The sequence below is a fragment of the Gekko japonicus genome, unplaced genomic scaffold (assembly GCF_001447785.1).
Source record: "Gekko japonicus isolate JY-2015 unplaced genomic scaffold, Gekko_japonicus_V1.1 scaffold1375, whole genome shotgun sequence".
Lineage (NCBI taxonomy): Eukaryota > Metazoa > Chordata > Lepidosauria > Squamata > Gekkonidae > Gekko > Gekko japonicus.
Genome location: NW_015168087.1, coordinates 269,136 through 293,193, shown reverse-complemented (window position 1 = coordinate 293,193; position 24,058 = coordinate 269,136). Strand labels below are relative to the sequence as shown.

Here is a 24,058-nt window from a genome sequence, read left to right as displayed (position 1 = left end):
AAAATGTGGGGGGCAGCGGGGGGGGGGGGGGCAGAAGGGATCCTCGCCTAGGGTGCAAAATAAGCTGGAGCCGGCCCTACCTGTATGACCTCTATGAAACTCTGAAACACCTGTATGATATTTTAGAAACTTACCTGTATGATCGCTATGAAAACGTCTGCTGTATAGAATTAACTGTACTTTTTTGATATTGTATATACTCTTTGAAGGTTTGTGACACTATTTGTATTTATTGTTCTTTTAATATACTAGCCTTTGTGCTGTTTCAGCATCTTTTTGAACACAGCTTTTCTCTCTGGATTTTCTACATCAGGGGTCCCCAAACTTTTTTGATCCTGCAGGCACCTTTGGAATTCTGACACAGTGTGGTAGGTACAGCCACAGAATAGTTGCCACAAAATAACAGTCACAGGAGGCAGAGCCAGCCACAAAATGGATGCTGTGGCTTACCTTCAGTGAAGATCCTTCAGTTGTGGTGGCAGCTGCTGCCAGAGCAACATTTTTAAAAGTCGGCTCGGCCAATCAAATCTGCAATGGTCAATCAGAAAACTTCCCGGGCCCTGCTCACTTTCTAAAAATGCTTGGCAGGCTCCAGGAAAGCTGTCAGTGGGCACCATGGTGGTCACAGGCAGTGTTCCCTCTAAGCTGAGTTAGTGTGAGCTAGCTCACAGTTTTGTAGCCTCCGGCTCACACATTTTTGTCTTAGCTCAGGAAGGATGGCTCCAGAGCAAACTAATTTATACAGTAGCCAAATTGCTTGCTCACAACTTCAATGCCAGTAGCTCACAAAGTAGAATTTTTGCTCACAAGACTCCACAGTTTAGAGGGAACATTGGCAGGCACCCCATTTGTGACCCCTGTTCTAAATCCATTGAAGTCAATGTGGTTAGAAGGGTGTACCTCTGTATAGGATAGTACTGGACTCTCGTTACTTACCTCAGTTTGCTATAATGATCAAGTTTTTAAGGCCAGATTAAGTGCTGGAAGACTGCTGGATTAGATAAAGTAGATTAAAAAAAATGGATAGTTTTTCTTCTATGAGGAAGTGATTCTATGAATACCAGGTTCTTTCAATATCTACAATTTAAGCCTTACTTAAATTACTTGTAATATAGAAAGGCTGTAGAGAGATATCTAAGTTTGAAGGATTGTTGTGCTTGGTTCAAAATAAAGACACCGTGACCGAAATATATTCATTTTCGTTAGATCAAGAACGAATTGATTTCAGGTATCCTGAATAACTGGGATAGATTCCTGGGTAGGGTAGTACCTCGAGAAGATCGGTAACTGATTTGAGAGAACACTCAATCAAATATTATGTCAGCAGCCGTACTCCATATAGACTCTTTAAGATCTTTATAACAAAACAAAAGATCAATGGTCAACAGTACGATGAGTGACAGAGATGTAGTGATTCCCAGACTAATTTACTGCATACACTTTGTATATTTGATCATGTCAGTTATCATTAGAGCCAATAATTTGAACTTGCTTGTTTTTTTTAGAAAAATGTAGTGAATCATGTGGATAGTCTTTCAACTGCCACAAGAATGTTTATTTCAGCTAACTGGAATGGGGGGAAATCCTCGTGGAATTGTAGACTGGTTTCTTAGAGTTTGTCATGTAGCTTATTTAAGTTGACTTTTTATTACAGACAAAGGGAAAATTCTGAGAAATATTTTGGAAATGGGCACCAGTTATTATAAACTGGAATATCTTTTAAAGGTCGGAAACTACCTATTTTTCAAAATTTTGTAATTTTTAAATTAAAAAAAAAATCTGACTTCAGCTAGATTCTCCTTAAGGTTTTCATGGTAGTAAAGATGATATAGAAGTCTGGGGCCAGATGGCTACCTGGACAGTAAACTACCACTGTGAGACAGATGCAGTGGAAGGTTTTGGATAACAGGAGGGAAGGGGTGATTTTGCTGATTCCCCTCTCTTGCTGTAGACTTCCATTTCTCCCCATTTCCCCCGGAGCAGCGTTTATGGGGGGCAACTGGGGCTGCAGCAGGAGAGGAGGGGCACGGAAGTCCTACATTGCTGGTAGGAATCTCTTTCGTCAGTGGAGGCTTTCTACAGGGTCCAACCCTATGTATTTCATTCTGAGTTTCTTGGAGGCTGGCAGGAGATGAAAAATACCAAATAACAAAACACAAATCCTGGGTGAAAACCAGGGAGGATTGTGAGGCACTCCAAAGGGATCTGTCAAAGATGGGCAAGTGGGCGTCAACATGGCAAATGGGGTTCAATGTGGCCAAGTGCAAGGTGATGCACATTGGAGCCAAAAATCCTAAATCTAAATACACGTTGATGGGGTCTGAACTGGCAGAGACTGATCAAGAGAGAGATCTTGGAGTTGTAGTAGATAACTCACTGAAAATGTCGAGACAGTGTGTGACTGCAATAAAGAAGGCCAATGCTATGCTGGGGATTATTAGGAGGGGTATTGTAAACAGATCAGCCAATATCATAATGCCCCTATATAAATCAATGGTGCGACCTCATTTGGAATACTGTGTGCAGTTCTGGTCACCACACCTTAAAAAGGATATTATAGCTTTGGAAAAAGTGCAGAAAAGGGCAACTCGAATGATAAAAGGGTTGGAACACTTTCCCTATGAGGAAAGGTTAAGGCGCTTAGGGCTCTTTAGCTTGGAGAAATGACGACTGAGGGGTGACATGATTGAGGTTTATAAGATTATGCATGGGATAGAGCAGGTAGAAAAAGAGGTACTTTTCTCCCTTTCTCACAATACAAGAACTCGTGGGCACTCCATGAAATTGCTGAGCGGTCGGGTTAGAACGGATAAAAGGAAGTACTTCTTCACCCAAAGAGTGATTAACACTTGGAATTCACTGCCACAGGAAGTGGTGGCGGCTGCAAGCATGGACGGCTTCGAAAGGGAATTAGATAAGCATATGGAGGAGAGGTCCATCAGTAGCTATTAGCCACAAGGTATAGATGGGGACTCTGGGGCAAGTGATGCTCTGTCATCTTGGTGCTTGGGGGGGGTCAACAGTGGGATGGCTTCTAATGTCCTGGCCCCACTGGTGGACCTCCTGATGGCACTGGTATTTCTGGCCACTGTGGGATACAGAGTGTTGGACTGGATGGGCCTTTGGCCTGATCCAACATTGGCGTCTCTTATGTTCTTATGTTCTTAAAACAGAAATTCTCAAATATTTGCTACTCCTCCATAAAAAAGTAATAATGCTCACACATTAGTGTACCTGCATGAGTAGCCTTTCAAAGGCTAAGAAGTTGTCCCATTTGGCGTTTTGAGGGTGCTTTAGTGTGTGCACTGTGGCTAGTGCAATCTGCAAAAGCCCACAGTGGTTCTCCAGAGCTTCAGGTTTCTTTTTGAAGAGTTGGGTGAATGAGGCGAGCTGTTCAGGGGTGACTCTTCCTGAGGAAGAAAGAAAATTATACATCAGAGGCATTTCTCAACAGTCGGAGAAATAAGAATTTTAATAATAGCCAACAATACTAATGCAAGATGTCCCATTCAGACAAGAAGGGGTCCTGTGTATTTAAATGAATATTGATATATCTCATCCCAAACAGGGCCACAGAGGATATGATTTATAGAGGCACAGAATGGGGCAATAGACAGATGTGGAGGGGGGAAATTCTCTACAAACCTAAAGTCCCAGGCTTGCAGAAAAATCCAAAATCTGAAAAGGGAATGTTTAAAACTCTCAAAAGTAACAGAAACAATGCCTGGCTATAGCATTAAGACAAGAATGTCCAGTCAGCTCTCAGTAGCCATTTTGGAGGTTGCTAGGCAATCACAACAATATTGCTGGGCCTTCCAAATCTTGGCTTCTGTAAATCAAAGTGTGGGGGGGGGGACTAGGAGTGAACATGGACACCAAAAGAGCCCGGGGTAAAGGTTCCATCCCCTTCCCATGATGGGCACTGGTGGAAGAGAAATTGTGTGGAACAGATCTTATAGCAACTCCCAAATACTCACTACCCACACAATTTGGCACAGTGGCCACTGGGCCTGGCATCCATCATGCAACTGGGTGAGACTTTTCTCAGGGAGAGGCTGCCAAGGGTAAAGTAGGGGGGGGAGCTCAAAGTGGGGCGACAGATAAAGGTAAGACCGGCTGGTGGATGGAAAGGAGAAAAGGGAGCAGGAAAAGGGGAGAGGATATGGAAGCTGCCCAGGGAAAGGAAATAGTAGTGGAGGGAATACAGAGGAAAATGAGATGCCCTCCACAAGACCTTGTGGGATCCCCGCTTGTCTTGATCTGGATCATAATGGCCCTCTTACGTGATTTATACAAGAACCATGGATTGATTTTGTTTTGCAGTTATGCTCCCTTCAATTTCACCAAAAAAAATATGCAGAATGCCAGAAAAAAAATATATTAATAAAAAGACGAAGCATTTAGGCTTGATATAGTTATTAAATGAATAAATAGGCTTCCCAAGTCCAACAGAAAAATATTAATGGATTGACTAATGCACTAGGTTGCTTTTTCATACTGTTGAAAATAAAAGCAATCTTTTTAGGACCCTGAACAAAGAAGGAGAATAACTTGCAGTTGCATGAAACAACCACCAACACCATTCCTTTTCAGAAGGACAAGTGATGATGTATGCTTTGCCACTTCAAAATTATTCAGGTGCAAAGAATGTTACTTTCAAAGAACTGTATATCTGAATCTGTTCTAAAGGTTGTGTTTGAAACATACTTGTATTCTTTGGCTTGGATCTTATATCTTTCCTCCATGCTAGCTTCTCTCCAGGCACCACAGAACTTGCTTCACCTGGCATTAATCACTTTGGGGTTCACTGAAACTGCACTGGAATTGTGGAAATTGGAGTGCCCGGTGCAAGGGGAAGCAAACTTAACAGTGGAGGTGCCTCCACAGCAGGGTAAAGATATAGAATTCAAGCCCTTTCACTGCAGACACAATATACAAGCATTTTGCACTTAGGTAGCTGTAACAGAGCACAAAACGTCTAATGAGAAACAGCCTTGACTAAAGGTTCCATGATACCTTCACTTTCCTTTAGAATAAGCATAATTACAAGTAAACCTTATGTTCCAAGACTGATGGATTGATGCTAAAAGTGCTGTGTTCTTAAAATTCTGTATCCCAAAGGACAACATGTTTCTTTACTCCAGACTTTATGTATGAATGAAGTGTCAAAAGGGAAAGTTCCACAACACTGAAGCAGCAGCATTTGTACATTCTTTGGATTTGATATCTAGCCAATTATCTCCTCAAAGACCAATTAATAGGGGAGTCAACTTTGAGGAACTGACTGTGACCTCTTTCCTGAGGATACAAGTCCTGCCAAGTATTTACAGTATTAGTTCATCCTTTCGCTGCTGCTCAAATAGTGAGCTTCCCAAGTTTCAGCTGACAGAATTAACGGTGAGTGGTTCCTTATGGTCTTCTCAGAAACCTCAGGTAGAAGTGTGGAAATAAGAACAGGAGTGTGAAATGCCACAGCAAATGTTTCTTCTGCCCACTCCTGGAATGGCCCAATAGCTTATCCCTGGCAGTAACCAATTACGTGTGTTTTAAGGACAATTCATGCATCTGATGCATAATCATGCAGAGGAAGGATTACTTTGTTACATGAGAAATTAATCTATGTCTGGGCATATATCCTTTGCGTTTCCCCCCTCTTCTTCTATCAAACGAATCTATCTTTTTCTATCTGTTTAGAAGATAAATTGCTCCACTACTTGTCAATAAGCTGCATACATCCCACCCCCAAACCTCTGGTGGTGGAAAGTGCCATCAAGTCACGGCTAACTAATGGATACCCCATAGGGTTTTCAAGGCAAGAGACATCCAGAGGTGGTTTGCCATTGCCTGCCTCTGCATAGTGACCCTGGACTTCCTTGGTGGTCTCCCATCCAAATACTAAGCAGGGTCTTCCCACTGCCTCATCAGGTGATTCAGAGGTCAGTTTTAGCCTCTGAATCAGATCGTTCTTCAACCACTGATTGCAATTCCTCTTGGATTCCCAGCTCTGAAACAACCTCTTAAAATTTTCTGTTTTTCCTTCAGATTTACTGGTAGTTTGCCCCTCTGGGTATTTGTTGTTGTTGTCTTTATAGGGGATTACCTCTGTCTTCATTACTCTTAGGTACATAGGGCAAATATGGTCATCTAAGAAATCACAGGGCAAATACAGGGTCTACGAAATCATACCTCCATCTAGAATTCTCACTACAATAACTATCTGAAGAAGTGAGCAGTGACTCACAAAAGCTCATACCCTGCCGCAGATTTTGTTAGTCTTTAAGGTGGTACTGGACTCTTGCTCTTTTCTACTGCTACAGACAGCCTAACATGGCTACCCATCTTGATCTATCGACAGCAATATATATATACAGAACAAGGGCCCCAATAATTAAAACAGTGGGAATACCAATACGTTCGCTTAAAATGAGGATCCCAGATCATGGTTTCAGATCTCCATCCAATGAGAGGATAGTATGCAGGATAATTTTGAGGCAATATTGAACTATGAAGCAATTACTTAAATGTCTAAGGACATTTCACAAAGTTCTCATTCAACTACAACAGCTGATTTATAACTTTCCAACTCAGATCTGAGAACTTACTGCTCTGGAACTGAGTTACCTTCATGTTCAGATGCAAACAGGATTGCCCTAAACATTAATGTTCTCTTTATCCAGATGTGGAGAAGACTGACTATGGCTGTGTTTAGCTCCCAAGCCCTGAAGAGTGTGGGCCAAACTGGACCATTCAGGCTGCTAGTGGTGTGAGTAGACATGGATAAAATTGTTTGCTGGGGATGGGGAGAATGAAGAACACTTCAAGTTCAGAGCAGAGTTCTACGAGTTTTCATGACTGGCCCATGAGGAACAGCACAGAAGCCATGAAAGAATGGCCACTTTTCTAAGAAAGATGGTGAAAGATAAACCCCCACTGAAGGAGAATAACAATTCAAGTCATATTAAGTTCATCAACTAAGTACAATGGATAGACTTTTTTTTGCTTAAGTGGTTATTAATTTAGCATATAAGCAATGGTGATGCATTTTACCCCATATGGCATATCACATAATCAATCCTAGCTCAACTTAATCCATCACAGGACTGGCTAGTTATTAGCTACTCTGTCTGGAGTTTCTCAGACTCACTTCTTTGTCAGTATTTACTTCAGTTGTCATGGACAATTTTGCCACTTCATTATTTACTACTTTCCTGCAGAATAGTCCACAGGAACCAACTGGCCCCATTTTACTCAACCTGTCATTCGCTGTTGAGCTCTTATAATTTTAATACAATAATGTTTTCTTTGTAATCAAATATATTCCTCAAACACTTTCTTTTGTATCAATTCTAGACTAACACAAACTAACCCAGACTAGCCCTTATCTATGTTAAATTTTTCTATTCCACCCCCTCCCCTCAATCAAGCTAGTTCTGGGGCAGCTAACAAAATTTTAAAAAGACAAAGAAATTTTAAAAAGACAAAGAAATCATAATAGCCAAAAGACCAAAAAATCTCTCTAGACATTGCATAGAAACATTAATGCCTACAGCAAAAGCTATTCATTTTCTCACATGTTTTGGGCAGATCTAATGTTTTATTGTCTGTTTTGCTCAATTAGGACAGGACGCCAAGCAATTAGCACAGGGGCCATTCAGATCTCTGGAGAAATTGACACACCTGGGAAATTAACTGGCTACTGATTACAAATCAGTATTGTTTCTTTTTCATTTTTACAAATCCATGTATATCCTCCAGGAGAGTTCAAACACCTGTGACTCATGGGCTGATTTCGCACTAGAGCTGCCTCGATGTTGCGCCGCCGTTTGCCCCGACACTATCGGTCAATTTCACACCCAAAGCTGACTCGCGGCTTCGCCCGATTTCCCCCGCAGTTTCGTGATCCTGTTTTTTGAGGATCACGAAACTGCGGAGGAAATTGGGTGAAGCCACGGGTCAAATGCAGCCCCGCGGCTTCGGGTGTGAAATTGACCAATAGTATCGGGGCAAACGGCGGCGCAACATCGAGGCAGTTCTAGTGCGAAATCAGCCATGATAAAGGTTTCTTTCTAAAACAGTTGAGTGAACTGGCCTGCCATAGACTGAGAAAAAGTGCCCTGTGTGAGGAATAATGTGATATATAATACATAGAAAATTATTTTGGATGCCATAACTATACAAATGAACTTCTGAAATACTAATGGTGTTAATTAGCTGGTCATATGTTAATTGTTTTCATATGAATCTTGTGTATTAGGTAAGGGAAATAATAATAATAACAGTAACAATCATCATCGCCACCATCATCATCGTAGGGCATTGTGTGTGGTATAGCCGGGAGATCCGAAGATTGTCTGGCAGCCTTAAGTTCCACCCCTTAAGCATTATATACCACTAGTTGGCAAGCAAGACTTACTTTTTGGGCTGAGAGAGCTCTGAAAGAGCTGTGACTGACCCATGGTCACTCAGATGGCTTCATGTGGAGGAGTGCAAAATCGAACCCGGCTCTCCAGATTAGAGTCTGTCGCTCTTCACCACTACACCATGCTGGCTCTCAGGGATAACCAATGTCCTACATGAAATGACATTTTCTGGCTCTACAGATTGTTTGTTTACATATTCAGCTTTCTGAATAAAAACAGGAGTCCAGTGGAATCTTACATTTATCAATTCTGGAATGAATGCGGTTGTGAGGATCCCCCCCCTCTCCAGCTACCTTGGCCAGCTCTCAGCCATCTTGCTGAACAACGTGGGCAGGTCTCCCCAGGCCTCAGAGAGGAGACAGGAAGGGGGCTGCTCCACCTTGTTCTTTCTTCATTCCCTGGGTCAACAGCTAGCTAGCTAGCTCTCATTCTTGTGCTATTTCTCTCACTGCCTCCCCCAAAGCTGTACCCTCCTCTCCTCCTCGGCCTTTCCCCAGGAACCTGCCTTTAAAGGAGGAGGAGGAGATTGGATTTATACCCCGCCTTTCACTTAGAGTCTCAGAGCGGCTTACAAACTCCTTTCCCTTCCCCTCCCCACAACAGACACCCTGTGAGGTGGGTGGGGCTGAGAGAACTCTGACACAAACTGCTCGTTTTCAAGGACAGCTGTGCCAGAGCTTGTGACTGACCCAAGGTCACATCAGCAGGAGCAAGTGGAGGAGTGGGGAATCAAACCCGGTTCTCCCAGATTAGAGTCCGCACACTTAACCACTACACCAAATAGCCTTGCCCCTTTCCTGGGTATACCTGTCCTCTCCCTGAGCGAGAGCACTGATTCATTCTTTTCCCATTCCTCCCACCAGCCACCCTCCCTCCTGCCTCAGTGGCTATGCCAGGGGTTTGGCTGGGGCAAGGTGCCAGCTCTTAGTCCCTGCCCCAGTTTTCCCCTAGCACTCCCAAGCCCAGGCCTGCTGTTGGGTTTACTTGCCCTCGTCTAGGCCTCTCTGGCCTTGCCCTGGCTTCTGCCTTAGCTGTGGAGGCTGCTGTCTTTCCTGGATTGTTCCAATGTCAGGCCTCAGCTAGTTACAAATATAAATACAAATACAAATACCTTTATTGGCATAAAATATCAAATACACATGCAGCATAGAGCCTCAAGATAGGTTGGAGGGGTATCACATTCCGAATTGCCTTAATATGAGCCTCTCCTCCTAGATACCTCATAAAAGAAATTTGCTACAGGTTCCAGAATTTCTATATTATGCGACGACAATAAAGAACTAATTTTGTGCACATCAGATTGGCCCAAAAAGGGGTCCAACACAGGTTCAATATAAACAACACGGATGTCACAGTGGAATTTACAATACAATAGCACATGTCCAATGGATTCGATTTCCCCCATCCCACAGGGGGAGCCTCAGCTAGTTCTTCTGCCTGCACCTAAAGTCGTGGTGTCAGGTAAGGGCCTTTTGTTATTGCCCAAGGGTCACTGGGCTATCTGTCAGTGCCAGGAACTGTGTCTCCTGTGCCAGCAGTGGAAGTTCTGGCCCTGAGTCTGGCAGCATCTCTGGACAGTCGTTAATCTTTAAGGAGCCACTGGACTTTGGTTTTAATTCCACTACAGAATGACATTGCTACCCCATCTGGAGCTTTATTAAATGACATTGTTCTTCTTTTTCCTATGAAGTAGTAAACTTTGGGGATCTTTATTTTGCTACTTACGTTTATGCCCTGTTTCCTAGCTAAAAAGTCCCCCAAAGTGGCTTAGTGTCTGCAGCATTCTCTCTTTTGGCCTGGTCCAATACTGTCCACTGGCAGGGCCTTTTCCCTCTAGAAAATGCTGTTGTTGTTGTTAAGATAGCAGACCTCATCCTGCATGCTTCTACAGCAGCAAAGTAATATGTCTAAGAATAGGGCACCCAGCAGCATCATAGCTAAAATATTAATAATCTTTGTGCTTTGACACACGGGCCAAAACTAACATAAACATATGAAGAAAATCCTAATAAAATAAGCATTACTAAACTAATAGGTGAATTGCAAATATGGGCTACAAATTAAAATGCAAGGCCACTTAAGAAATACTGAATTCATATTCAATATTGCACCAAGCCACATACTTGTTTTTGTTTAATTACTTTTGGATTTATTTTATATAGAGAAAATAAAATCCCCACAGGCCAAAAGACTTTTAGCCATGCATTTGAGTTTAAGTGTTTCATTTTCCTGTCCAACAAAAAGGTTGGGATTAGCAATACAGCATCTTCCTAGAAGCCCCCCAAACACACACAGAAAGTCCATTGTCAGCAAACTCCCTAGCTACAAGAAACGGTGAGGTCAGCCAAATAGTACTGTGTCCATATGCCAACCATAATTTAATATGCAAAGATAACACACGACCAGCAGATTAGGCTTGTAAATGTCTCTGCATGGGACCTGGCACAGTATTTTGTTTCCAGAGTTTGTAATGGCTTTTAAGGGTAAGTGAAAAGTGAACTATCTAGGGACACAAAACCTGATACGCATAAGAGATTTGTCAGTACACATTTGCAATCCGATTCGTATGTCTCTTTCAGTTTTACCTCTTCAACGGAGTGTTAAGATTAAAAAAACTTATGCGGGCAATGCTCTGTTGTAGCTGGAAGCAGTACTGGGAGTAGCTGAGGGAAGGCCCACTGTCCACATCCGGAGAACCATCCTGAGAGCAAGCCAGTAAAGACGGTAATTTCCTTTTTGGTGGTTGTTATGGAAATGCCCCTTCACCTGTGCAAGGTTGTGAATACAAATCCCGCTGAAATATATCCCTTGGCTTCAGCAGGTTCTATGTCACCTGGCGCTTTGCAACTGGAGCTTGTCAATATCCATGTGCAGACATAAACCTGGTGTCATAGACCACAGCACCCACTCTTCCTCACCAGGCAAAGAGGCTCACCAGCCTTTTGGAGTTCTCTGAGAAAGTGAACAAGTATGTAAACAACGGTGACATTATATACCTGGACTTTCAATTAAAGGCCTTTCACAAAGTACCTCATCACAGACTCCTGAGTACACTTAGCAGTCATGGGATAAGAGGACAGGTTCACTTATGGATTAAAAAATGGTTAAACGACAGGAAGCAAAGTATAGGAATGAATGGACAGTTCTCACAATGGAGGAAAGTAAGCAGTGGGGTCCGACAAGGATCGGTATTGGGGCCGGTACTATTTAATTTATTCATAAATTATCTGGAACTAGGGGTGAGTAGTTTAGTGCTCAAGTTTGCAGATGACACAAAATTATTCAGGATGGTGAAAACCAAGACTGACTGTGAGGAGTTCCAAGAGGACCTTCGCAAACTGGGTGAGTGAGCGACAATGTGGCAAATGAAGTTCAGTGTTGGTAACTATAAGATGATGCACATTGGGGCAAAAAAAATCCCAACTTCAAGGATAGGCTAATGGGGTCTGAACGGGCGGAGACTGAGAGGGAAACAGATTTTGAAGTCGTAGTGGATAGCTCAATGAAAATGTCAACCCAGGGTGCTGCAGTGGTCAAAAGGGCAAACTCTATTTTAGGGATTCTTAGGAAAGGGACCGAGAATAAAATGGCCAGCACTGTAATGCCTCTGTATACATCTATGGTGCAGCCTCATTTGGAATAATGTGTACAGTTCTGGTCACCGTGTCTCAAAAAGGACACTGCAGAGCAGGGGAAAAAGTGCAGAGGAGGGCAACCAAGATGATTAAGGGGCCTGGAGCACTTTCCCTATGAGGAAAGGCTGAAGAGTATGGGACTTTTCAGTTTAGAATAGACACAGCCAGGGCTCTTTTTGTAGAAAAAGCCCAGCAGGAACTCATTAGCATAATAGGCCACACCCAACAACAGGCTCATTAGCATATTAGGCCACACCCTGACAACACAGCTCATTAGCATACTAGGCCACACCCCCATGCTACCAGAAGTGTGGTCATACAGCCACACCCACCTTTTGCTTCTTATTCTGTTTACCTTGTTTGTTGTCAAAATTCAGGGCTTTTTTGTAGCAGGAACTCCTTTGCATGTTAGGCCACACACCCCTAATGTAGCCAATCCTAATGAGTTTCTGCTGTTGGGTGTGGCCTATTATGCTAATGAGTTCCTGCTGGGCGTGGCCAACTTGGGAGCCAGTCAGAACTCCGTTCCTGTGCGTTCCTGCCCAAAAATAGCCCTGGACACGGCTAAGGATAGATATGATAGTGGTTTATAAAATTACGCACTGGGTGGAGAGAGTTGACAAAGAGAACTTTTTCTCCCTCTCCCAAAGTGCTAGAACTCAAGGCCATCCAATGAAACCGATGGGCAGTAGAGTCAGGACGGACAAAAGGAAATACTACTTTATACAGAGAGTTATTAAAATGTGGAATTCACTGCCAGTGGATGTAGTGATGGGTACAAGAATAAACAGCTTTAGATAGATTCGTGGAGGATAAGTCTGTCAATGGCTACTAGCCATGGTGACTGAGGGGAATCTCCACATTCAGAAGTGCTAAACGCCTGAGTCTCAGAGCCAGGAGGCGACATCACGGGAAGGCCTTGGCCTCTATGTCCTGTTGTTGGCCCTCAGAGGAACTGGTTGGCCACTGTATGAGACAAGATGGACCATTGGTCTGATTCAGCAGGGCTCTTCTTATGTTCTTAATGGCACAAGGAGGAGGCTGAGCACCTGGGACTCCTTCAGAGAAAGACAGCTGTAGGAGCCCTCTTTGATGTGCAGGACAAGTCCCAGGAGACTGGATTAGCTCTCTGTCACCTTGGGATACAGCCCTGCCTGCCTCCTCCGACCCGGCACCTCTCACCTCAGAGTCTGCTGTGGCCCCTGAAATCTCTCCCCAACTGACCCCTCAAGCCCAACAAGGCCAAGAACCACCACAACCTGGCTGGACTATTTACTACCATTAAATAGGTGAGGAGTCTTTAAGAACTAGTAGCTTGCTCCTAGAGAGGAGGAACTTGTATCTCCACCTCCTTGCAGTCCATCCTCAGTCTTTGCTGGAGCAACATCTAAGTTCTTGGTACTGTTGGACAAGGCCCCAGTAACTTGACACCTCCCTTCTTCTGGACTCCAACCTTGAACAGGTTTGGGGTTTTTTTGCCATTGTTACTGATGTGGCATTGTTAAAATCCTCACATATTATGGAATACAGTTGTGTGTTGACAGCATCAGCCTTCATACACTACCAGGTAGTGGATAAAATACCCACTTAGCAGAAAGTCCTTCATTATCCACACAGGGAAAGTGCCCAGCTAGAGTGAAATGAGAGAGACAAGCTTGACATTCAGGGTAGAACCAAATCTTAATGCACAAGCATGTACACAAAATAAGTGGCTGATGCAAAAAAAATAGCTACCCTGTAACCTTGTAACAGCAAAGTAAAAATACACAGCAGTACATCACTGGGCTCGGTGTGCAGATCTAGCACGGACAGTGCATGGCTGTGCCCTCAAGCTACTAAATTTACAGCATGCACCACAATCATGGTTGGCTCAGGGCTCTTTTTGTAGAAAAAGCCCAGCAGGAACTCATTAGCATAATAGGCCACATCCAACAACAGGAACTCATTAGCATATTGGGCCACACCCCTGACAGCACAGCTCATTAGTACATTAGGCCACACCCCCTTGTTTGTTGTCAAAACCCAGGGCTTTTTTTTGTAGCAGGAACTCCTTTGCATGTTAGGCCACACACCCCTAATGTAGCCAATCCTAATGAGTTTCTGCTGTTGGGTGTGGCCTATTATGCTAATGAGTTCCTGCTGGGTGTGGCCAACTTGGGAGCCAGCCGGAACTTCGTTCCTGTGCGTTCCTGCCCAAAAATAGCCCTGGTTGGGCCCATCCATCCTGTGGTGCCACTTTTTCAGTGCTGCGAGCAGGGACAGCTCCACCCAGCATGCTCGTAGATGGACTTCCAGTCCCCCTCATTGTGTAATCTCCAAAGTCAGTCATGTTCCTTTCTCCTCACATACTTTCTTGCATATGCCTCCACGTCCCCAGAGTCTGGACATACCTTCAGCCCAGCAAACCTGCCATTTCCTTTGATGATTTTTTTTCACACATGGATATGAATTATTCAAGGGCCTTACAGTAGCCTTATCCAGTATCTATCACAAAGCCGGCTGTTATCAGTAGATCATTACTGCAGGCTGGATCTGCCTTATCCTCTTTAACGGGCAGATGCTTCAGTTTTTCAGGTCGCATTCTGCATCCTTTACTAGGACAGAACTGAGAAGGCTTTCTTCCATTAACGGAGGGTTAGAGTAACAGAAGAGAGCACTTTGTTTCTGTTATCCTCCCGGTGTTTCAGCTTCCATCATTCAACATGCCAATAAAGGGACATAATAAAGGGGATTCAGGCTCAGTCTAGATTTACTGTCCTCTGTTGAAACTGCCAGGGAAGGCAGCCCGTTTCTGAAACCACAGAAGGATGTTTGTAGCAAAGCGTCTCTTGCTGCCAAATAATATGCAAATAGCAAAGCTTTGAACAAAAGCATCACGGACTGTCACTTTCAGAAGATCCACTAAGATATGCATCAGGGGGCTGCGAAGGAAGTGAGGATTGGGAAAGAAGCAGCCGCACTTCTGCAGCGGGAACAACCCTTCTTTGTTTGGGAAGCTGTACCCTGAATAGCTCTCAGGCTTACCTTTCTGAACCTAATATCCTCAAGTGTGTTAAAATACTTTAAACTGGTGAAGCCCAGTGAGAAAATAAGAGGACTTCGGTTTCAGAAAATCTGATTTCCCCTTTGGATACCTGTAATAACAACTTTTTCCAGTTATAGACCATTTTAAAAAGAAAGTCCAAGGGGGATGTGGCATAAAAGAGCTACTTTTTTGCTGCTAATTTTAAACAAAAGGTCTTGAACCAGTGCTTCACTAAACTGGGGGAAATCCCAGAGTGTATAGTACACACTTTGGATTTGCAGCAACAAGATTGATACATCGGAAATACTACATGAAACTCCGTTTATCTCTGCTTCCAATAAGCTTGTAATTTGAGTAACCTTTCAGTACAATAATCTTGGAATCTGAAGGGGGAGCGAATTTATTCAATAATCAGCAAAATGTCAGTCATTATGACAGGCAGGAGATTGGGGGAGGATCTGCATTGGGCAGGAAACACCGGAGGGCTGCAATGCTGGCTCCCTGCACACTGTATGGGGTCCCTCTCAGTGAGGGCCAGGCTATACTGTGTCATAAATTCCAACTTTGTTTTTCATCATAGGACTGAGCGTTAGCTATTCACTTATAATGGGGAAAAGTAAAGATGCAAAGCCAAAGAAATGGACTAATGGGAAAAAGGAAAGACGCATAGCCAAAGGAATAGACTGAGTGGGCGTCTAACCAGACTCCTGTACCCGTCACATTAAATTTCTTAGAAAAGCAGTTTTGTAGTCTCCCTGGTAGAAGGTTTACACTGACCATGAAGCCTCATGGGAGCATGCCTCAATATACATAGCCCTACCGCACGTTCTATTTCTGGTCATACCAAAATGCAACAGAAAAGTGTTATTTTACACAGGACTTCTGTGGGATATCTAGAACCTAACAGGATATTTTAAATTATTTTTTTTGTTTGTTTTAATTCAACAATTGACAAGGAAGACTGTAGGCTCTGTCCCTTTTTACCTCACATTGTGTGTCCGTTAGTGTAGGGCACGAATGGAAGCATTGTCAGATGCTAATGAAGAAGGAACAGACAGTTAATTTGGGAGAGGAGATGAGTGGCTGACATTTCCCCCCTACTCTGCTGTTATTTGGAAACACCAAGTCTTTAAAATGATAGAAAAAGACAAACACTCATCTCCTCTAAGCCCACCAGCCATATATGGTAGCCTGGAAGGTGCTTCATAAACGTATAAATTAGGGTTGCCAGCTACAGGTTGGGAAACTCCTGTAGATTTTGGGGGTGTAACCTGGGGAGGGTGGGATTTGAAGAGGAGAGGGACCTCAGAGGGGTATAATGTTATAAAGTCCACCTGCCAAAACAGCCATTTTCTCCAGGGGAACTGATCTCTGTAGCCTGGAGATAATTTGTAATTCTGGGAGATCTCCGGATACTTCCTCGCAAACCTAGGGTTATTATTGCCTGTCAGGAATGGCAAAATCAAAGGGGTTGTCAGGCCACAAAAGAAACATTCAGTTTAGTGCATGCAGGCCTGCTCAACGGCAGTAGTCTTCAACTGGTGAATCCTAATCTGTCCAAAAGTAGACCACACTCAACACATCCTACCATATCCCTTTTAATAATTAAGAGGCGAGAAAGAGAAGAAAAAGAGGAGGGAAATGAGGAAGATCCTCAAGGAAGATCCTTTCCAGACTTTTTTTCTCTCCTCTTCCTCAGAACTTGGCCTGGGCGGAGTCACCTGAAAGGTTCAGTGTGGTAGAACCAGCCCAGTCCAGATTTGTTTCCAGTCTTATGAAATTGTTTCGAAATTTGCAATTTTTTCTTTTCTTTTTGTGAGCCGCTTCAGAGCACTCTGGAAAGAAAAGCAGCCTAGCATACTTAAATGAATGAATAAATGGTGAGGACAAAGACAGGAAAGGATAAAGAAAAGTGAATAAATAAAAGCAGGAAGAACAGGACACGAAGAAAAAAGGCTGACAAATGTGGTAAAAAAAATCAAAGATTGTCCCATCTATATTCAGTTGAAGGTGGAGTGAAGCTAGGCCTTAAAATCTGAAGAATAATGCTTTAGAAAGGAACAAAGTTTGAGAGTCCAGTGCAATGCTCCCTCTAAGCTGTGGAGTCTTGGGAGCAAAAATCTTACTTTGTGAGCTACTGGCATTAAAGTTGGGAGCGAGCGATTCGGCTACTGCATAAATTAGTTTGCTCTGGAGCCATCATTCCTGAGCCAAGACAAAAAATGTGTGAGCCGGAGGCTAAAAAACTGTGAGCTGGCTCACACTAACTCAGCTTAGAGGGCACACTGGTCCAGTGCCACCTTTAAGACCAACAAAGCTTTATTCAAGCTTTCGTGTGCAAGCACACTTCTTCAGACTTCTCCTTTAGAAAGGAGTTCAACTACTTATAATTACATTTTTCCCTTTGAATACAATGTCAGACACTGAATCCTATTTAATCAGTTCAGCAGAATGTACCCAAAGTATTTGTCTTCAAAATGTTCATGTAATCTAAAGTCCTCTAAGAATGCAGGAGCTGAAGGCGTAGTGCAGCAGTGGCAGTGGGAACGCAGCAAAGCACACGGATCAGAGTGGATGGAACTTGCTGAGGGATACAGGCAAGACTACGAGGGTTGCCAGGTCTTACCTGGCTGCCGGTGGGGGGCTCCCTTTTTGCCCCCTGTAGTTTTCGGCGCATGCATGCAAAGCACATGCACCACAATGACATCACACACACAGAAGGGTCATCATCGTGCAGGGCATGTTGGGGGGAAACTCTATTGTTTGGGGGAAAACTCTATGGTAGCCATAGAATTTTTACTCAAATGATAGAGCACCACCCTGCAATGTGCCCTGCACGACAGCGTTACCTCTGGATGATGTCATTGCGCTGGGCACGTTGGCGCAGACGGGGCTCTTTGGGGGCGGGGTTCCCTCTGCTGGCCAGATTGGGTTTTATTATTAGTAGAGCACGAACATTAATAATTTTTGCATCGATTATGTTTGCTAATAACATTCAACGGAATTCTGCATCAAGAATACGATAGCAATTTCCCAATTACTTGGGTTCTATGAAAGAATTCAGATTCGATTTTAAATGAAAATTAGATGTTATATAGCATTCACATTGTTTCCCCCACAGAAAAAAAATTAATTTCCCCCAAAATAGGACAGATTTTTAAAAATGCAATACATTGTTTCAGGACAACTTCTATAACTCTTTCATATGCCAGTTACATGGATGGCCCACCAGTGTTTGCAAAGTGTGACAACATTTTGCTTACTCATTTAAAATATATTACCTCACCTTTGGACAATAATCTTCAAGAGGGCTCACAAATGAACTAACAAAATAAAGAAATATATAAATCCCACAGATAAAACATTAAACCAGAAAACACCGCAATACAGAAAACAAAATCAAATCCCACTAAATCCTTGGAAAAAATGAAAAGACATTACTAGTGTGCCAATGCTAACAATATAGATGTCTGGCAAACCGATCAAGGATATTAGTTCCACAACTGAGGCACCACCACAGAGGAAGCCTTCTGTTTGATATGCATCACCCTGCTTCTAAAAGAGGTGCACACACAGCACAACTTCCACTGAAGAGCTTAAGGTTGTATGGGAATAGGCCGTCCTTTAAATTTCCCAGTCCTAGGTAATTTAGGATAATGGACTTCATCCTTTCCAGGCCCAGGACAAAATGAGTTGCAAGTTTCAGAGTCATGGCATGTGGCTTACAAAGAAAATAAAAACAAACAAAAAGAAAAGTTGTTATGGCCTTACCAGTGTCAAGGCTAAGTCTATGGGCTCATATCAAGAAAGCTGGGGCAGAAAACACCAGCATTTTTTAACCCGTTCACTGTTTCTATCTTGTCAATGGACTATTATGTTCTTGTTATCAGTTACTTAGTTGGCCAATTTGGTATAAGGAGATAAGGGGGGGTGTAAATGTTTTAAATAAATACCACAGTGGGGGGAAAGCCAAGGTCAGAGAGCCATCGAGGATTCCCCTCATTGCTGTCTTCCCACACTATGTTTCTTAGTGTACATGCAAAGAAGCAGGGCACCCCTGATCTCAACACATGCTCATTAGGAGCAGGTCCTTCCAAAAGTTGTACAAAAATGGCAGCTTTATAGAGGCTGATGACCAAGTGAGGGGAGGGGAGGGGGGCTCTGAGAACTACCTGAGAGTCCTCCTGATCCACTGATTGAAGACCTTTATTGGTCAAAACCAGCAATATGAATTTTGCCCAGAAACAAATTGGCATCCAGTGACATTCTCTAATCACAGATGAAATACTCTCATTTCTACCCATCCCAGTTAACAGCACACCTGTTGTATTGTAGCTGACTCAAAGTCTCAGACGCTCATGAACGTAAGATAGCCAGAGACTGAGTTCCATTATCACAATCATATTGAGAGCAGGTGCCCTATAACGTAAGTAAAGGCATCTGGATCGGAGGAAGATACTAGCATATTTTCGTTCCAAGCAAAGGAAGCAGCCGATAGGCAACATTTTCTACTTCATTTCCAGCTGCCTTAAGTGATTAGAAGCAGTGCTCTGATGTTTTGCTGGGTCAAGAAGTCAACAACAGGAGGCGTGTATGGGACAACAGGTTGGTTTTTTTTTAATGGTTATCTGTAACAAAGATCCAGGTCAGTTGATTAGAACTGAAACTTATTATGTGCGTTTAAGAGTGCAAGGTGAGGATGAATTATTGAAACACTGATAAAATTATTTTCCATTGTGCTTACTACTGATTTACATGACAAAGATTTACATGCCACATTTCAGGCTCTAGGATATGCTTGCTATGTGGGGTTGCCAGGTTCTCTTGCCGTGCTGCTGGGGGGATTTGGGGGGGGGCATTCTAGGACATCCCCAACATGATGACATCATCTGGAAGTGACATCATTGTGATGGTGATGCTCTGGTTTGAGGGCAAAACTCTATGGTTATAGGCCAAATTTACCATAGAGTTTTGCCCTCAAACCAGAGCATCTTGTGCGATGTCCCCGATGTGATGATGTCACTTCTGGGTGACATAATTGCATTGGGGATATTGTCATGTAAATCACCATCACTCTCCATTCTGTGTGCTGGTAGGGAACAGGAGACAGCCATACTTATATATTTATACCACCACAGGGCCTTTATCTACCAAGCTCTGTTTTTGCAGCATACTTGAAATAATGGCTAAAGTAACCCTGTACACCACTGCTGGCTTTACTGCTCAGTATTTTCTTTTTTAAAAAGTTGATCATTCTGAAAATCAGTAGTAAGCACAATGGAAAATAATTTTATCAGTATTTCCTCACTTTGCACTCTTAAACGCACGTAATAAGTTTCAGTTCTACACAACTGATCATGACCATAAGATGGCTGCTGGTTGCATTTAGCTATTTGGGTTTGTTAAGTTGCTAAATGAAAGCTAATGCACTGTAATGTGATGGGGGAGATGTGCTGTTCTCAGAGAGACTTCGGAGATTATCCCAAGGCACAATGCATTTCTGGTTGAACACATGAAGTCACCTTATACCGCATCAGGCCATTGGTCTGTCAAGGTCAGTATCATCTACTCTGCCTGGAAGCAGCTGTCCAGGGTCTTGGGCTAGATGTCTTTCTCATCAAGTACTACTTGATCTTTTTAGATAGAGTTGCCAGTGATTATACCTGGGACTTTCTGCATGCACAGCAGATATTCCACCACTAACCCTCTCCGTTGTCCCTTCCCATTGTTATGGTTCTTCGATAACAATGTCACACCCAAAACATAGCCTCTGTATCTTGCAAACCTTTGCAGGTGTTGAGTTTCTGAATTTCCCAGAAAAGGTAGAGATTGTAAATCGGGGCACAACATTACATAGAAGAACAGGTATCATGAGTCACTGGTCCATCCTATTTCTTGTACAGCTGGACGATGTCTGAAGTGGCCTCACATGAATTAGCTGCTTTACGCAAACAGCTGTGGTATAGGAAACTGGAAGCAAGGAAAGCAAAATGGGATGAGTTGAGAATTGCCCGTGCTGAGCTAGAAGTCCTAATGTGGATTTCTAGAATGCCTGTGTTTGGGCACGAGACACCTTGAATGCCAGACAACGCAAGCATGCACTTTATACATACTTCGAAGCACTGAAGATAAGAGATGACATTATAGATCTGTATGGATATGTTCAGCCTGTAGGTCGGAGTACAGTTGTACAATTTTGGATTATTTAAAAAAGATTCTAAAATCACCAAGCTGTACAGCACATCATACATGGCTGATCCTCAGATGTTAACAACCTCAGAGTCATTAAAACCTAAATGCCTTCAAAGAGATCAGTGCTTGACCTTCTGGAGAATAATCTACATTTATTCAACGCTGGGACTCCGATGAAGAGAAGCTGCAGACATATTTCACTTCATAATTGGCTCGCTGAATCATGCATTGCATGCGTGTCCGAAAGCTTACCCATACTCATCTTGATCGGCAAATTTTCTCTACTTGCGGCTTCCACTAGGTGTCTCCGAATCTCCATCACAGCTTCTTTGTGCTTGAGATTCATTAAGGACTCCCACAGAGCTTTAGCAGCTGGATCGCTGTAAGGAAAAGAAGGGAAAAAGGCACTCAAGTTTTATACTAAACAACTGCTAAGAGTCAGCCTTCTTTAGCAACTTCTACGCTGTAGACAGCCTACTTACTTTCAAGCTCAGAAATAAAAGCCCAGTTTCTTTAAAAAAAACTGCTGTTGTGTCTTTAAACTGTAAGTCTCTAGGGGCTTCCAGGTAGTCAGCCGTTTTGGTCTGAAGCAGCAGAACAAATTTAGAGTCCAGTGGCACCTTTAAGACCAACAAAGGTTTATTCAAGGTATGAGCTTTCTTGTGCAAACTTATACCTTGAATAAACCTTTGTTGGTCTTAAAGGTGCCACTGGACTCTAAATTTGTTCTCTAGGGGCTTGTTACTTGACTTTGTCTAACAACTAGATATTTGGATTTAGCTGACACTGGCTTGTATCCAGCCACGCCATTCCAAAGACTTGAGGGCGCTTCCGTCTTCAGAAGAAGGGTGTGGCCATTTCAGCTGAGCCTCCCCCCCCACTTCATAGCCCCCCCCCAATTTTGCCCTATTGCTATTCTCGAGGATCCACTGAAGTCCCAGTCTGCAAGGCCTGCTCTGCAAGTGGATCCCATTAGATTCAAACCATTGCTAACAAAAAGTTATAACAAATTGCCAAGGCATTGTTTAAGCAAACAGTCAAAACTACGGAACACCACACGGCATCAATAAGGATCACAACTGCAGGCTGTTTCTTTATTTTTCTGGAACACTGAACTGGTCGGGGAGGGGTGTCAGTAGCTCTGCTTTTGTCCCCCAGTATATTTTCTCTTCTGCACTTTCTACAGCAAAATGGAGGTTGCACTGATAACATTACAGTATAAGAGCCAGTGTGGCAGGACACAAAGAGTTCGATTTATTTACTTTATTTATAGCCCACCTTTCTCACCGAGACGGAGACAGATTATGGAATATAAAAGCAATGCAATCAGATAGTTTAAGACAGGGCTAATTTTGGGCAGGAACACTCAGGAACGGAGTTCCGGCTGGCTCCTGAGTTGGCCACGCCCAGCAGGAACTCATTAGCATAATAGGCAACACCCAACAGCAGAAACGTATTAGGATTGGCTACATTAGGGGTGTGTGGCCTAACATGCAAAGGAGTTCCTGCTACAAAAAAACCTCTGGGTTTTGACAACAAACAAGGTAAACAGAATAAGAAGCAAAAGGTGGGTGTGGCTGGATGACCACACTTCTGGTAACATGGGGGTGCGGCCTAATGTGCTAATGAGCTGTACTGTCAGGGGTGTGACCTAATATGCTAATGAGTTTCTGCTGTTGGGTGTGGCCTATTATGCTAATGAGTTCCTGCTGGGCTTTTTCTACAAAAAGAGCCCTGGCTCAAGATATTCAATGAACAGTGCGATAGGACTGCAGAATTAGAAAACATTGCAAACAAACTGTCCAAGGTAAAATATGTCATAAATCATTTAAAGAGTGGACTACAAAGGTAGAAAACCATACTGTAAAAGCAGGATGTCTGCAAAAGAACAACACCACCAAGACCCTGGGGAAACCTGGTTCATATTCCCACAATCCTGTGAAACTCACTTAGTGACCTTGGGCCAGTTGCCATCTCGCAGATGAAACTAGGGCTACCAACTCTGTGTATGGAAATTCCAGGAGATTCGGGCGGAGGGAGCCTGAAGAGGGCAGAGTCTGGGGAAGGGAAAGACCTCAGTGAGCTATACTGCCACAGAGTCCACCCTCCAACGCAGCCATTTTCTTCAAGGGAACTGATCTCTGTCTTCTGGAGAGTTGTTGTGTGGATTAAAAGAGACTGAACCCCATGTTCATTGCCCTAAGGCAAGAAGGCAGGATCCAAATGTGACAAAAATTAATAAAGGATTTTAACTTCCGAAGTAAATTTATCAGGGGGCGATTTCGCACTAGAGCTGCCTCGCGGCGCAGCCACCATTTGCCCCGACACAAATATGCCAATTTCACACCCGAAGCTGCGGGGCTGCATTTTGACTCGCGGCTTTGCCCGATTTCCTCCGCAGTTTCGTGATCCTGGTTTTTGAGGATCACAAAACTGCGGAGGAAATCGGGCAATGCCGCGGGTCAAATGCAGCCCTGCAGCCCCGGGTGTGAAATTGACAAATAGTGTCGGGGCAAACGACGGCTGCGCCGCGAGGCAGCTCTAGTGCGAAATCGCCCAGGGTTAAAGATGTGACAGACTAGTTACCACAAAGGTCTAAAAAGGTACCAACCAAGACATACTGCCCCAGTCCAGAGACAGCAATGCACAGTATTAAAGCTGCATACAAAGATATTTGTATACATGGTTGCTAGAACAGACAGTCAGCACAGTTAGGGTCTGTTAAAGCTGTCATCTTCGTTGGGCTGTGTGTGTATTCAGCCTCCAAGACACAGATGGAGATAATT

General features: G+C 43.4%; 1 protein-coding gene across 1 annotated transcript in view; it reads right to left on the bottom strand.

Annotated features, from left to right (window-relative positions):
- SCFD2 (sec1 family domain containing 2) overlaps positions 1–24,058 on the bottom strand; it is an 82,416-nt gene that overhangs the window by 26,002 nt on the left and 32,356 nt on the right. The window contains 2 exon segments of the mRNA XM_015414718.1: positions 3,235–3,410; positions 21,525–21,652. Coding sequence (XP_015270204.1) covers positions 3,235–3,410; positions 21,525–21,652 — 304 coding nt within the window.